At 42.0% G+C, this 15,361-nt stretch overlaps 2 protein-coding genes across 2 annotated transcripts; one reads left to right on the top strand and one right to left on the bottom strand.

Annotated features, from left to right (window-relative positions):
• Positions 1-2,855: 2,855 nt before the first annotated feature.
• Positions 2,856-10,343, bottom strand: LOC127362767 (NLR family CARD domain-containing protein 3-like). The gene is made up of 8 exons (XM_051398926.1): positions 10,242-10,343; positions 8,766-8,983; positions 8,101-8,226; positions 6,969-7,047; positions 6,582-6,810; positions 4,644-6,447; positions 4,372-4,545; positions 2,856-3,860 (listed from the first exon to the last, which is right to left on the bottom strand). The coding sequence occupies exons 2-8, from the start codon at positions 8,939-8,941 to the stop codon at positions 3,659-3,661; spliced, it is 2,790 nt and encodes a 929-aa protein (XP_051254886.1). The 5' UTR covers positions 8,942-8,983; positions 10,242-10,343; the 3' UTR covers positions 2,856-3,658.
• Positions 10,344-11,730: 1,387 nt separating this feature from the next.
• On the top strand, positions 11,731-14,183 carry LOC127362836 (presenilins-associated rhomboid-like protein, mitochondrial). Its single transcript, XM_051399092.1, has 4 exons — positions 11,731-11,969; positions 12,070-12,140; positions 12,660-12,761; positions 13,170-14,183. Exons 1-4 carry the CDS (start codon positions 11,837-11,839, stop codon positions 13,269-13,271), a joined length of 408 nt encoding a protein of 135 aa, XP_051255052.1. The 5' UTR covers positions 11,731-11,836; the 3' UTR covers positions 13,272-14,183.
• The last annotated feature ends 1,178 nt before the right edge of the window (positions 14,184-15,361 follow it).

The following is a 15,361-nucleotide window of genomic DNA, read 5'->3' as shown; positions in this document are numbered from 1 at the left end:
GCCTTAGTAATGCATTTATATCATTAATAGACTCAATTGGCTTCTGTCAGAGTGTAAATAAACCAACTCATTGTTTTAATCACACTCTTGACCTTGTTTTATCATATGGCATTGATATTGAACATTTAATAGTCTTCCCACATAATCCTTTCCTATCTGACCATTATTTAGTAACTTTTGAATTCATACTATTAGATTATAAGCCATTAGGCAAAACTTCCTACAGCAGATGTCTATCTGACAGTGCTGTAGCTAAATTTAAGGAGGAGATTCCTTCAGTGTTTAATTCAATGCCATGTCTGAATTTAACAGAGTCCTATAACAACTTTAGTCCCTCTGAAATTGATAATCTTGTCGATAGTGCTACAGGCTCACTACGATCAACATTAGACTCTATCGCTCCTATAAAAAGGAAATTATTAAAACATAGGAGACTAGCACCTTGGTATAACCACCAAACCCGCCAGTTAAAGCAAATAGCTAGGAAATCTGAAAGGAAATGGCGCTCTTCCAAATTATCAGAATATCGCTCAAATTGGCAAGATGATCTTAAGATTTATAGAAAGGCCCTCCGTAATGCCAGAGGAGCCTATTACTCAGCACTAATAGAAGAAAATAAGGGGTTTTAGCCAACTATAGACCGATTTCTAACCTCCCGTTCCTCTCTAAGATTCTGGAGAAAGTAGTCGCCAAAGAGTTGTGTGACTTTCTACATAACAATAGTTTATTTGAGGATTTTCAGTCAGGATTTAGAGTTCATCATAGCACAGAGACAGCTCTGGTTAAAGTTAATAATGACCTTCTGACTGCTTCTGACAATGGACTTGTCTCTGTACTTGTATTATTAGATCTTAGTGCTGCATTTGACACCATTGACCATGATATTCTTTTACAGAGACTTGAGCATCAAATTGGCATTAAAGGAACTGCCCTAACCTGGTTTAAGTCATACTTATCAGATCGTTCTCAGTTTGTACATGTTAACGATGAATCCTCCATAAATACTAAAGTTAGTCATGGAGTTCCACAAGGTTCTGTACTTGGACCAATACTATTTACTTTATATATGCTCCCTTTAGGCAACATTATTAGGAATCACTCCATTAACTTTCACTGTTATGCAGATGATACGCAGTTATATCTATCAATCAAACCCAATGAAATTAATCAATTATCTAAATTACAAACATGTCTTAAGGACATAAAATCCTGGATGACCTGCAATTTTCTGATGTTAAACTCAGAAAAAAACGAAATTCTTGTTCTTGGCCCCAAAAACCTTAGAGACTCATTGTCTAAAGATATAGTCACTCTAGATGGCATTAACTTGGCCTCTAGCACCACTGTCAGGAATCTTGGGAGTTATCTTTGATCAGGATTTGTCATTTAACTCCCACATAAAGCAGACCTCTAGGACTGCCTTCTTTCATTTACGTAATATTAGAAAAATTAGACACATCCTATCACAGACAGATGCAGAAAAACTAATCCATGCATTTGTTACTTCAAGGCTGGATTACTGCAACTCTTTATTATCAGGTTGCCCCAATAAGTCCATTAAAACGCATCCAATTAATTCAGAACGCTGCAGCACGAGTACTGACAGGAACTAGAAAAAGAGATCACATCTCTCCTGTACTAGCTACTCTGCATTGGCTCCCTATAAAATGTAGAATTGAATTTAAAATACTCCTCCTCACCTATAAAGCTCTTCATGGTCAGGCCCCTTCATATCTTAAAGAGCTCATAGTACCCTATTACCCCACTAGAACACTACGTTCTCTGAATGCTGGGCTACTTGTGGTTCCTATAGTCTCTAAAAGTAGAACAGGAGCCAGAGCCTTCAGTTACCAAGCTCCTCTCCTGTGGAACCAGCTTCCAGTTGTGGTTCGAGAGGCAGACACCCTCACCACATTCAAGAGTAGGCTTAAGACATTCCTCTTTGATAAAGCTTATAGTTAGGGCTGGATCAGGTGAGTCCTGAACCATCCCTTAGTTATGCTGCTATAGGCCTAGACTATCGGGGGATTTCCCATGGTGCACTGAGCTACTCTCTCTTCCTCTCTTTCTGCACTCATTCATGTCCCTTTAATGCATGTTACTAACTCCACTTCTTCCCCCGGAGTTCTTGTGCTTTCTCGTCTCGCAGGTTCTCATGGATCCTGGTGGAGCCTCCTGCCATGGTCCTGCTTGACTGCCATTGCCAATACTGTTGTTGCTGTGCACCTGTCTGTCTGTCTGTCGCTCTCTCTCTCTCTCTCTCTCTCTCTCTCTCTCTCTCTCTCACCCCAACTGGTCGAGACAGACGACCACCCACCTAGAGCCGGAGGATCTGTCCTAGGTTTCTGCCTTTTAACAGGCAGTTTTCCTTGCCCTTGTCGCCAAGTGCTTGCTCATGGTGGTACTGTTGGGTCTCTGTAATTAATGTTAAAGAGTTCGGTCTAGACCTGCTCTATTTGAAGAGTGTCCTGAGATAACTTCTGTTATGAATTGGCGCTATACAAATAAAACTGATTTGAATTCAATTGAATTCAATATCTTTCCATCTCGCACTGTAGTCAGGGATTACACAAGTTCCACATAGTTTTTAGTTGCGCCACCTGATAATAGCTCTTAAAACAGGGCAGGGCTAGTCCCCCTTTAACTCTGGGAAGCTGTAGAGTTCTATATCTTATCTGTGGTCTTTTTCCTTGCCAAATGTATCGAGAAATGAATCTGTCCCATTTTGTGAAGTCTTTGTCTTTTACTTCTACTGGCAGAGTTTGGAATAAATACAATAACCTTGGAAGAACAGATTTTGATCATGTATGAAGGAGTTTGAGAGAGATTTCCATTGATCTTGATCCTAGCTGTGGGTTTATTAAAGAGAGATTGAATAGTTTTGACAAAATTTCATGGAAACAAAATCGCTCCAGCACCATATACAGGAAATTCCACCAAATGCCTTTTTCTGCATCCAGTCCCACTATTATTGCTTCTAATCTTTTTTTGATTATGTTTTGCATTACATGTAATGTGCGCCGATTATTGTCCTGTGTCTGTCTTTGTTTTATAAATCCAGTCTGGTCCTGGTGAATTATATCTGGCAGGTCTGAACCACATTTCATCACAATCCATCCAATAGCTGTTGAGATATTTCAGTCTGGACCAAAGTGGAGGACGGACTGACAGACCCACATTACCATCCATAGAACCATGCTGCTAGCATGCTAAAAACATTACAATGTGTTTATGAAGAGTGAAGCTTTGGTCAAAAAGGGACAGTAAAGACTTTGAGCAAAGCGCTGTGTGAACTCACAAAAGAAAAATGTGACTTCACAGAGGATTATCAAAGTCGCCACCAGACAGAGGAAACCAGTCTGCTCTTTATCCTGAAACCAGTTCTTGAGGAACCCCCCTGTCAATACTTGGCTCTGTGGTTTTGGTCTTTGTTCAGGTACATTTTGGTCCAGATACAAATGTAGAATAAATCTTTAAAATCCTCTGTGCTGTTCTATAATTCAACAACAAATGATACAAATCCTCATGGAAAGTAGTTCTCTGAGTCTAGAAACTCCTGCTGAAGTTTAGTTAAAGGTCCTTTGACAAATCGTATTAGCAGACACAATCCTACACAGGTTAGCTGTTTATCCACTAATGTAAATCACACTTTAAATGATCAGTTGAATGGGTTCATGAATCCTGACCTGAGAGTGTCCAGTTTACAATGTGGACTCTTCAGTCCAGCAGACAGAAGCTTCAGTCCTGAATCCTGCAGGTTGTTGTTACTCAGGTCCAGCTCTCTCAGACTAGAGGACTGGGAGCTGAGAACTGAGGACAGCGCTTCACAGCTTCTCTCTGAGAGGTTACAGCCACTCAGTCTGGAGAGGAAATAATGAGATTCATAATATATGTTAGCATTGAGCTAACAGTACAAATACTAATAATGTTGCCACATGGTTGTAGCTGTTATGCTACATATGTTAAGTGTTATTTAAACATTCTGTTACACTTTCTAGACGGTTGACTCTGCTTTTATAACTGATTTAATGTGTTTATTCTAAGTTTTAAAGTTCCTTCATGTGGCAGGCAACAAATAAACAGCCTGAAACAGAAAGCTTTTGACTCTCATTTGGAGAACTGTTCCCATATCTGCCAAACTAAACACCAACGTTCATGGAGGGCACAATACTTTCTGTTCTACTCTGAACATGTTGGGGATGTGACAACTAATCTGAACAGTTGTAAAGATCCAATGATAGTAAGTCACATGGTTTCAAAACAACAATAAGGTTCTTGATTTCAGCCAGAGTTTATATTTCGTGCTGTACAATCAGTGAAAATACATCAGAAAATTCTTAGATTTTCTGTACTGTGAAATTTGATCCTGACCTGAGAGTTTCCAGTTTACAATGTGGACTCTCCAGTCCAGCAGCCAGAAGCTGGACTCCTGAATCCTGCAGGTTGTTGTTACTCAGGTCCAGCTCTCTCAGACTAGAGGACTGGGAGCTGAGAACTGAGGACAGCGCTTCACAGCTTCTCTCTGAGAGGTCACAGCCACTCAGTCTGTAGAGACAACAGTAAGGAAACAAATAAAAACTGATTTATGTTTTTCTCCTGTTGAAAGATATCATTGTATTTATTGATGAATAAATCCCACTTACAGAGCTTTGTTGGAGGCTTTGACCACTGGCAGCAGCCTCAGAAGAGCCTCCTCTGAAGCAGAGTATTTCTTCAGGTCAAACACGTCCAGATCTTTTTCTGATGACAGTAAGATGAAGGCCAGAGCTGACCACTGAGCAGGAGACAGTTCATCGGTGGAGAGACTTTCTGAACTCAGGGACTGTTGGATCTCCTCCACCAAAGAGCAATCATTTAGTTCATTCAGACAGTGGAACAGATTGATGGTTCTCTCTGCAGAGGGAGTCTCTTCGATCTTCTTCTTGATGTACTCGACCGCTACCTGATTGGTTTCTGAGCTACTTCCTGTCTGTGTCAGCAGGCCTTGTAGGAGAGTCTGATTGGTCTGCAGTGAAAGTCCCAGGAGGAATCGGAGGAACAAGTCCAGGTGTCCATTTGGACTCTGTAAGGCCTTGTCCACAGCACTCTGGTAGAACTGTGTCTCTGCTGATTCATCTTTTCTTGTTTCAGACTTCTGGGAGGTTGATTGTTCTTCTGCCAGCAGATTGACTCCAGAGCTGATGAATGTCAGATGGACATGAAGAGCAGCCAGAAACTCCTGAACACTCAGATGGATGTAGCAGAAGACCATGTCCTGGTACAGTCCTCTCTCCTCTTTAAAGATCTGTGTGAACACTCCTGAGTACACTGAGGCTGCTCTGATATCGATGCCACACTCTGTCAGGTCTGATTCATAGAAGATCAGGTTGCCTTTCTGCAGCTGCTCAAAAGCCAGTTTCCCCAGAGACTCAATCATCTCTCTGTTCTCTGGAATCCAGTGTGTCTCTGTCTCAGCTCCTTCATCATACTTGATGTTCTTCCGTTTGGACTGAACCACCAGGAAGTGGATGTACATCTCAGTCAGGGTCTTGGGCAGCTCTCCTTTCTCTCTAGTCTTCAACACATCCTCCAGAACTGTAGCAGTGATCCAGCAGAAGACTGGGATGTGGCACATGATGTAGACGCTTCGTGAGGTCTCAATGTGGGAGATAAGTCTGCTGACCTGCTCCTGATCTCTGAATCTCTTCCTAAAGTACTCCTCCTTCTGTGGGTCAGTGAACCCTCTGACCTCTGTCACCATGTCAACACACCCAGGAGGAATCTGATTGGCTGCTGCAGGTCTTGTGGTTATCCACAGGCGAGCAGAGGGAAGCAGGTTCCCCCTGATGAGGTTTGTCAGCAGCACATCCACTGAGGTGGACTTTGTAGGATCAGTCAGGATCTTAGTGTTGTGGAAGTCCAGAGGAAGTCGACACTCATCCAGACCATCAAAGATGAACACAACCTGGAATTCTTCAAACCTGCAGATACTTGCTTCTTTGGTTTCAGTAAAGAAGTGATGAACAAGTTCCACCAAGCTGTACTTTTTCTCTTTCAGCACATTCAGCTCTCTGAAAGTGAATGGAAATGTGAACTGTATGTCCTGGTTGGCTTTGTCTTCAGCCCAGTCCAGAGTGAACTTCTGTGTTAAGACTGTTTTCCCAATGCCAGCCACTCCATTTGTCATCACTGTTCTGATTGGTTCATCTCTTCCAGGTGAGGGTTTAAATATATCTTCTTGTCTGATTGTTGTTTCTGGTCTGTGTGGTTTCCTGGATGCTGTTTCAATCTGTCTGATCTCATGTTCATCATTGACCTCTGCAGTCCCTCCCTCTGTGATGTAGAGCTCTGTGTAGATCTGGTTCAGAAGGGTTGGGTTTCCTGCTTTAGCAATCCCCTCAAACACACACTGAAACTTCTTCTTTAGGTTGGATTTAAGTTCACGCTGACAAACTCCAGAAGAACTTCCTGAATGAACACACAACAAATAAGATCATTAAGTGACATTAGTGGATATACAAACATATTCTTCACCATCTGTTGAGACATCAGTAAATATCTCATTTATCCAGCGAGTTAAATCTTTAGAGAAATCCTCTTACTGCTCTGCAGACAGTCAGCCAGCTCCTCCTGCTTCATTCTCCTCAGGAAGTGCACTGTGATCTTCAGAAATGCCTCTCTGCTGCTCTTCCTCTGCTCTTCATCCTCACCGTCCAACACCTCCTCATCCTCCCTCTGACTCTCTAAGTATTCTGGGTAATCTGGACTCAGAACCCTCTGGATCTTTTTCAGCTCGGTCTTCACAAAAGTGACAATGTTGTCCTCCAGCAGCTGGAACAGAATATTATATGAATGACTCAATCAAAGTCAAATCATGGAAGCAAACATCAGATCCATGTTGGACAGACAATCCTCTGATCTAAAAAGTGCAGCATGGAGATTATTGTGAACACAATAGATGTTAAAGTAGTTGTTGTCCATGTACAGACCATAAATATGGAGTCCAGGTGTGTTTGATGCTGCTGGGCAGACTGACCACTGGGAACCTCTGAGCTCTCCTGGTCCACCCTGTGGAGGAATCATGAAGAATGAGCTCACATTATGTCTGTCCACACAGAGACAAACACAAACTAAAGGTCCTTTGAGGTAAATTATAGTGAAGAACACTGATGCAGATGATTGACCTGCTGCACTTGTTGACCCAATATAATACTGTGGACAGTCTCACACAGTCTGATCGGGTGCTATCTGCCCAGTGGTAATTGGAAGGAAATTAGTACGTTGCTGTGAAACAGAGACAGATATTCTTCTTCTGGGACCAAATCAAATCTAAAAGCACTACTTAATATTGCCCCAAACCAGGGTTAAAAAAAAACAACAAAGACAATTAAACCAAACCAGGACTAAAGCAGTTTTGGCATTAATTTAGTATAGCCAAAACTGCACTGGACCAGAATTCCTCTGGCCCCATTAGAAATGTCATCAACAACACATCTGTCAATCAGTGTCTGAACGGCAGCAGTTAGCAGCTGTGCCAAGGAGGTCATCTGTGCCTGCTGGACTCCTGAAGCAGCAAACAGGTATTCTGAGACCAGAAGGTCAGCTGCTTCTTGGATCACATGAGGACAACTTTGTAGGTGGAAAAAGTTTGGTGATGCCACGCTGAAGAACTTTTAGTTGGCCTCAAAGACATTCTGGCAAACCATCAGATGACTCAGGAGAGGGAGGCAGAGCTCAGCTGGGTTGTTTCTAGTTGGGGAGGAGAACTGCTGACCCGGACCGAGGGTACTATTGGACAGTGGTACACATTTTAAAATGTGCTCTTGTGCTCGGCTAGTTTCCAACAGACACTGTACAGAGTTTGCATTTTGTTTTCTGATTGAAATGGTCACAAACTTTGGACACTTTCTGTCTCTTCTCTTCCCCCCTCGTTATTTTCTCTCTCCAAAGTGCGTTGTGTGACAGTGATAATCTGTGCAACACACAGTGTGCTGTATGGCTGTATGTACTTATATGGGTTACATGAAGCCTTGATGCAAAGAACTTTAGTCATCCAGTTCCTGGAGGAATCGTTTCAGCCCCAATATAAAAAGGAATCATTAAAGCATCACAACATCTTACTTTATGTCACATGAATGTCTTCTTTTAATGTCAGTGATGATCCCTTTTGACAGGTCGCTCTTGAAGGACACATAGCTGGGTTCAGGTCCAGGTCCAGGTCCAGTAGAGTCTGGTCTCCTATAGATCCTGTTAGACAGAGAAGAAGACCACCATGGATGTGAACTGATTGTTTATCTTCAGACACAGAAGCTGCAAGAGAAACTAGCAGCTATTAACCAGAAAAGGATAATTTCAGTCTGTATCATCGCTTCAGTTTTCCTTAAAATATTCGACCAAACTCGGACTAAATTTCCTGATTTCTGATCAGATTTTCCTGTTGGTGACCAGTGAACTTTCGGATCCATCAGCAGCAACATTGTTGTCCTGTATTCTAAGTAGAGCTGCATGATATTGGGAAAACTAACTAACTAACCCCCTAACCCTTTCAGAACCAAAACAGAACTTCTGTTCTGTTCTGTCAATATGTAGAAAAATGCAAGTATTCAATAAAAAATGTCCTTTCAAGCCATCTGTCTCAACTTTAAGTCACATCTCAAGTCAGGAATACCAAGTCAAAGTCAAGTCGAGTCTTTTATCAATGTTATTCAGGAAGTCTCAAGTCCTCCACCTCTGACACAAACTCTGATCAGAGTTTGTGTCTAAAAACTTAAATTCTAAAAACGTACCTTTTGTCAGACGAACATTTTTGTTTAAAAACAATAAAATCATCTTTTGACCGGTCGCTCTTGAAGGACACACAGCTGGGTTCAGGTCCAGGTTTAGCTCCAGGTCCAGGTTCAGGTCCCCACAGAGTCCTTTTAGAGGAAGGGACTCCCTCCTCTCTGTCCTCACACTGACTCATGCTGCTGAACTCACATCCACATCAGCTCACACACACTTTGATCTGGAGAGGAAACACAAATCATCATGTGCACATCAACTGAAATCATCCTTTCCATCATTTCTCCTGAAAGAAGATCAGCTGCTCCTCCAGTGATTGGCTCTTATTTTCTCTTTCATATCAGTGTCAGTTGAATGCAGTCAGACAGCAGTGTGAGGCAGAGGAAGCTGCCATCAGCTGCTGGACTTCTACTAGCAGTCCGCTAGATGGCGACATGAAGCTGCAGCCAGTGGAGGAAAGTAACTAAGTTCATTACTCAACTACTGTACTTTAGTACAATGCCTATTTCGACTGTATGCTACTTTATATTGGAGTTACTGTGCAGATGGAGCTCATGAATCCAATATAGAATCAATAATCAACGATTATGTATTATTATAGATGAAGTTATCCAGCAGTATATGAAGTCATTCATGTTGCTACTTTTATTCTATGTGAACCTGTGTGAGCCACGTCAACCACTAATGTGACAATAACGTTTTTCTCATTTCTAATGGAATCATCCTGCAGTTCACTTTGGCACCAGCAGATGGTGCCACATGATTTCTAAAGACAAGTGGAGGAAGATGGCAGTCAACCAAGAGTGTCTCTATTTCATCTGTAATGAGACCAAAATTACATTTTGTTCTCCAGGAAACTTTACAGGAATTATTATGAAATTATGAAGAAGTCAAAAACTCAGTCTGGTTCACACTTTGTCTCATGAACGCAGCACGAGGGACTTTCCAACTTCCCACGGGCCTTGAATGCAGCGTGATGAGGCTGCAGTCTTTTTTGAATCAAACTTTATTGTTAAACTCAGGAGGTGAACAGTGCAGTGCAGCAGGCCTGTGTACCAGAGCTCATCAATAACATCCAATCAGGGAAGTAGTACTACAACAAGTACTCCAACTATTAGTAGCACACTGAGACAATACTGTGTTCACAGGTTGACTCAAAGTACAAATAGGTGATTTGAAGTACTTTAGACACTGCTGGAGACTTTGATCTGTAATGTTCAAATAATGTGATAAAGTAAGAAGCTGTAGTGAAGTATAAATTATGAAGTATTGCACAGTTATTCTGTTTGCACTGTAAACAATCAGAGATAGAATCAGTGAGCAGAGCAGCTCAAACTGCTTTATTGTTACAGTCTGATCCATTCAAAGATAGCAGTGCTGGAACAAGTGATTGAGTTCAGTAAAAGTACAGTGTCCAGCAGAGAAATAAACTAACGACAGCTTGTGTTAACAAGGAAAACATTAAAAACTTGTTCCATTACCTTCAGCTGGAGGTTGAGACGGAGAAAACCAACTGCCACGCTCGCAAGTGAAAGTAAACTTTAATCAGGAAACATCCAGAGCGGAAGTGAAACTAGACTTTGACCTAGAAACAGCAGAGAGGAGTGTGAGTGATAAACATTAACCATATCTGTAACTGCCAGTGAAAGCAGATACAGTCGCTGTTTAATGGAAGCATAGGAAGATAAATGTTGACCTGAAGTAGCTGGAAGTTGATTTCATCTTCATTTGTTGTTATTGGACTTCCAGCAAGCAGCTTTAGTGAGTGTTGGTTACCATGGTAACGGAGTCACTGTAGTCCAACACGTTGGATTTAGAAACATGTTAACAACTACACATTAGACAGTACACTGGAGATTTGTGTCAGTTTACATTGTTAGGCCAGCGGGTAAGCTTCTGAGCATGCACCAGGACAAACAGTCTTATGAGGCCTATCTTAATACAAAGCAGACCAAGTTCAGACTCACAGACTCTGGAGGAGTTGAACCTTGTTGCAGGTGCACAGAGAACAACCGACTGCTCAATGTCATCAAGCAAACAGCTGATTGTTGAGTTCAGGAACAGGAAGACAAACAGCCCTGTCTACACCACTTACTCATTGGTGGAATGAGGGTACAGAAGCCTACTGGGGAGGGAGGCAGCTGAGGATCCACCAGGTTAACAGGAATCAGGGTCAGCAGTGGACAGTCTGTCCAGGAGCAGGTGGAGATGAGCTCCTATACATACTGTGGGGGGTAATTGGGAACCAGTGGGACAGTCTGAGGGCCTCTGGTGGATGGATGAAGTCTGGGGAGCCCATCAGAAATGATTGGTGGGTCTGGGGGAAGTGAGAAGTGTCTGAAGACAGATACAGAGGGTCAGAACTGGAATTAAATGTGGACAGTCCAGGACCAGAGGACTCTGCAGCAGCTGAGTAAAACCACCCAGAACATCACTGCTCCAATCTAGAGAATGAGTGAGATTGCTGATCCAAAGGATAATAAAGACAATAAAGCGGAACCTTGATGAGGAGCACAAAGTCCACAGAGGCAGCCAGTTGTTAAACTGTCCATTAAAATGGAACCTGAACTCCTGGACTTGTGTTTTCAATCATTTGGAGACGTCGAGGATTTCAGTGAGATATGAACCAAGTGCTGCAGTTCCTCCATCTGACCACTGGGGGGGCGCTGATCACTCACACATCTGTTCTTACCATGTTCACAGTGAGAGGTCGATCAGGAGGATGAGCTGCTGACAGTGAAACATGTGATGTGGGTTTGATTCCTGCTGGAGGACAAATGTTAGAGACACTGCCGCCTACAGGCTGCTCTCATACTGACTGCTGTCCAGTCCAACCAGTGCAGTACAAAGTAATGAGTATTATTCAGTCAGTTAGAAGGTCCTAGACAGCAGCACTGATCACTACTTTACTTTCATTTCAAACACAAAAACTCAACTCTCTGCAGTCAGAAAAGATTTAGGCTCCAAAAAGGCCAAAACACACTGACTGAATGTAAAGAGAGCAGCTCTGTCTCAGGCTGTAGTTTGGGACTTTGGCCAAAAGTATGTAGACATCTGCACTGACTCACACACTCCGATGCTCCTCTCAACATTCAGCCACTTCTCTTTCTTCCACTTGGCTGCCAACATGTACGTCCTCTGGAGCTTCTCCACCAGCGCCGTCTCTATGCTGGGCAGAGAGCAGTTCATGGCCGTCTACCTGTCTGCAGGTACGCCAGCACGACACACTGCAGGTTCAGCTTGTGATTGGTTGCACACACTGTTGTTGTTGTTGTTGTTTACTCTGATTTGTTTGTTCTGTGTGTTCAGGTGTCGTATCTACGTTTGTCAGTTATATTTGTAAGATGGCCACAGGGAGGTTCGGTCCGTCTCTGGGAGCCGTAAGTAACAACACCAGCATCAGTAATCAATACTCTCATTATTAAAGCATCAATCAACCTGATCAGCCTTCAGCAGTCAGCTAGTGTTTCTGTAGTGGAGACTAAACGTTAACAATGATCCATATCAGCAGTTTGAATCCAACTAAAAGCTCCCTGCACCAAACTCCCTTTAAGAAATATCACATTTTAACAATTCCCAAAGTGTTCGTAACAACACGTAACTCTAGAAACACGAGCTAAAGGCCGTCATATGTCCACAGTCTGACTGTCAATACAGGATCAATATCATCCATAAAGATACAGTGTATACTGATCAATATCATCCATACAGATACAGTGTATACTGATATCATCCATAAAGATACAGTGTATACTGATCAATATCATCCATAACGATACAGTGTATACTGATCAATGTCATCTATAAAGATACAGTGTATACTGATCAATATCATCCATAAAGATACAGTGTATGCTGATCAATATGATCAATAATGAGTTTATTCTCTCTGGTTCCAGTCTGGAGCTATAATGACCGTTCTAGCTGCCGTCTGCACCAAAATGCCAGAAGCCAAACTGGCCATCATCTTCCTCCCAATGTTCACCTTCACTGCTGCCAACGTGAGTCACACTGCACCTGGTTCACCTGTCTGACATCATGAGCTCATCCTGTCTCTCTCTGTCTGTCTCTGACTGTCTCTCTCTGTCTGTCTGTCTCTCTCTCTGTCTGTCTCTGACTGTCTCTCTCTCTCTCTCTCTCTCTGCCTGACTGTCTGTCTCTCTTTGTGTGACTGTCTGTCTCTGTCTGTCTGTCTGTCTGTCTGTCTCTCTCTCTCTCTCTGTCTGTTTGTCTGTCTGTCTCTCTCTCTCTGTCTGTCTATCTCTCTCTCTGTCTGTCTCTGACTGTCTCTCTCTCTCTCTGTCTGACTGTCTGTCTCTCTTTGTGTGACTGTCTGTCTCTGTCTGTCTGTCTGTCTCTCTCTCTCTCTGTTTGTCTGACTGTCTGTCTGTCTGTCTGTCTGTCTCCAGGCGCTGAAGGCCATCGTTGCCATGGATACAGCCGGCGTGGTGTTGGGATGGAAGTTCTTTGACCACGCAGCTCATTTAGGAGGAGCTTTATTCGGAGTGTAAGTTGGTGTTTCGACCAATCACAGCAGGCGCTCCGATGCCTTCCTGACTTTGGTTTTTATCGGTTTCAGTTCTCCAGAAACAGATTGATTATTGATTATTGATTGATTGGCAAGAGATAAAAACTCTGAGGAGTAATTTTTGCTCCTTCATTAAAACGCTGTTTGCAGCTTTGTGGTCGTTTATCAATAATATTTGGATCAATTGTTCCTGGTTTCCCATCATGCTCTCATGCACGACCTGAGGACCCGAGGAGGGCCAGGCAGAGGAGGCGGCAGCGACGACGGCGGCACCGCGTAGGACGCCCAACCACCGGGGCTGCTGGGAAAATGTAAAGATGTATAAAATGTACAGAAAGAAGCCGCCGCGGCGTTCGGCTTCAACAGGAAGTAAAGCTGGAGTTCAAATAATGACTCATCGTATTTCTATCGATAACCGACGTGAACGATTCCAGTTTGTTTCCCTGCAGAGACGCTAATTATTATTTAGTTGCCATGGAGACGGATTGTATTGTTTCTGATTGTGTTTCTGTTCATCGTTCGACAAAACGTCTCGATTTCAGCCATAATATAAATAATAACAAACACAAACACAGCATTTCATCTATTTCCTGAAGAAAACTACATATTGTAATACGTTTATTATTATAATTATTATTATTATTGATATTAATCTCTGGTTTTCCACAAACTTCCTGCAGTTATTGTGTTCACTGTTGATCAGTTACTGTTATTGATCAATACAATATGAACTACAGTCAGGTTGGGAACCACCATGATACACTCTGGATCCAGAACTTGTTTCAGGACTCTGGTCCATCAGAGGAGTCGGGATAAACATTCTGTTTGTGTCTTTCTGCTTATTTATGTTTGTTTGTTTGTTTTCTTTCCAATAAATAAAACTGATCAGAAACGATGCTGCTGACTCGCAGTATGAATATATATTGATTGATTGAGGGAGGCTCACTGAAAGGAAGCAGTTGGGCTTCAGGGCCTTGCTCAAGGGCACCTCAGTGGTGGTAATGAGGGAGGGGCTGCTCCCTTCCCCACCCAGATTGATGTATTTATAGTTATTGATACCTCAGCCTGGTTGTCCACTTTATTGATTGCACCTGTAATCCAGTGCTGCTCTGATCAGCTCTTCTTCCCTTCAGAGTGCGTTGGTGTGTTCTGGTTCTAAACTATTAGAAGGTCTGACCTCCTCTATCCTCGGATCCAAAGAGCACCTGTAGTTTGATACCTATAGTTTAAGTATTTACCCTGGAACCAACCGGAACTATTAGAACTGAAATAGTTAATCGATTGGTTGATTGACAGAAAATTAATTGGCAGCAACTGTTCATTGATTAACCGTTAGCCGATTGACAGGTGAATATTTTCTGGTTTCTTTGGCATTCATTTAATTATCTTTGTGGCTACACGTTTCAGTATCATAAATGTCTGAAAGGGTGTTTAAGTTTTCTCCCTTTCTTCCAGCTGAGCCCTAAAAATGAACACAAAATACAGAAGAATCTCTGAATGTTTATTTAAAGACATTTTTATTCTTCAGTTCCTGAGTTTCTTTCTTCCATCGAAGCTCTTTGATAACTTGAAGTTAAGACCTGCAAACATGAAGTGAGTTTGATAAACAGACTGAAGTCCACAAACTGTCACACACTGTAAATACTGTCACTACTACTGCAAATAACCACAAATTAATATATATATGTACTGCACACACAACTAAGAATTACATTTATTTGTATTTATTTTATGTAAATATCACACATCAATATATTGCAATTTAAAAATTAAAATCTGCTGTCATAGTATGAAGAACATCATAAAATCAATACTGAACTGATACAATATCACAAAGCGTTCAATCATACAGAAATATTTACAAAATAGGAACAAATAATATTACTAACTAGAATATTCACATTTCTTGAAGAACATACAGTTTCTGAAAGAGTCCCAGTAAGAAGTGATTCACATCTGAAGATATCACCTAAAATCTGAACACTGTGTTCAAGAGATATGGTGAGCTTTCATTAGAAATATGTATTAAATAGTACAGATCTCAGCCTTATATCTATAGCACTGACCACTGCC

This window comes from Dicentrarchus labrax, unplaced genomic scaffold, assembly GCF_905237075.1.
Source record: "Dicentrarchus labrax unplaced genomic scaffold, dlabrax2021, whole genome shotgun sequence".
NCBI lineage: Eukaryota > Metazoa > Chordata > Actinopteri > Moronidae > Dicentrarchus > Dicentrarchus labrax.
This window is presented reverse-complemented; position numbering and strand designations above follow the sequence as displayed.

Bases quoted from the DNA above. Each gene is read 5' to 3' on its own strand.
- LOC127362767 (XM_051398926.1), bottom strand. From the start codon at position 8,941: ATGAGTCAGTGTGAGGACAGAGAGGAGGGAGTCCCTTCCTCTAAAAGG. The intron at 7,048-8,100 runs GTAAGATGTTGT...ATTCCTCCACAG, and splicing joins AGACATTCATGTGACATAAA to GGTGGACCAGGAGAGCTCAG. The intron at 4,546-4,643 runs GTAAGTGGGATT...TTGTCTCTACAG, and splicing joins AAAGCCTCCAACAAAGCTCT to ACTGAGTGGCTGTGACCTCT.
- LOC127362836 (XM_051399092.1), top strand. From the start codon at position 11,837: ATGCTCCTCTCAACATTCAGCCACTTCTCTTTCTTCCACTTGGCTGCC. The intron at 11,970-12,069 runs GTACGCCAGCAC...CTGTGTGTTCAG, and splicing joins GGCCGTCTACCTGTCTGCAG to GTGTCGTATCTACGTTTGTC. The intron at 12,141-12,659 runs GTAAGTAACAAC...CTCTGGTTCCAG, and splicing joins TCGGTCCGTCTCTGGGAGCC to TCTGGAGCTATAATGACCGT.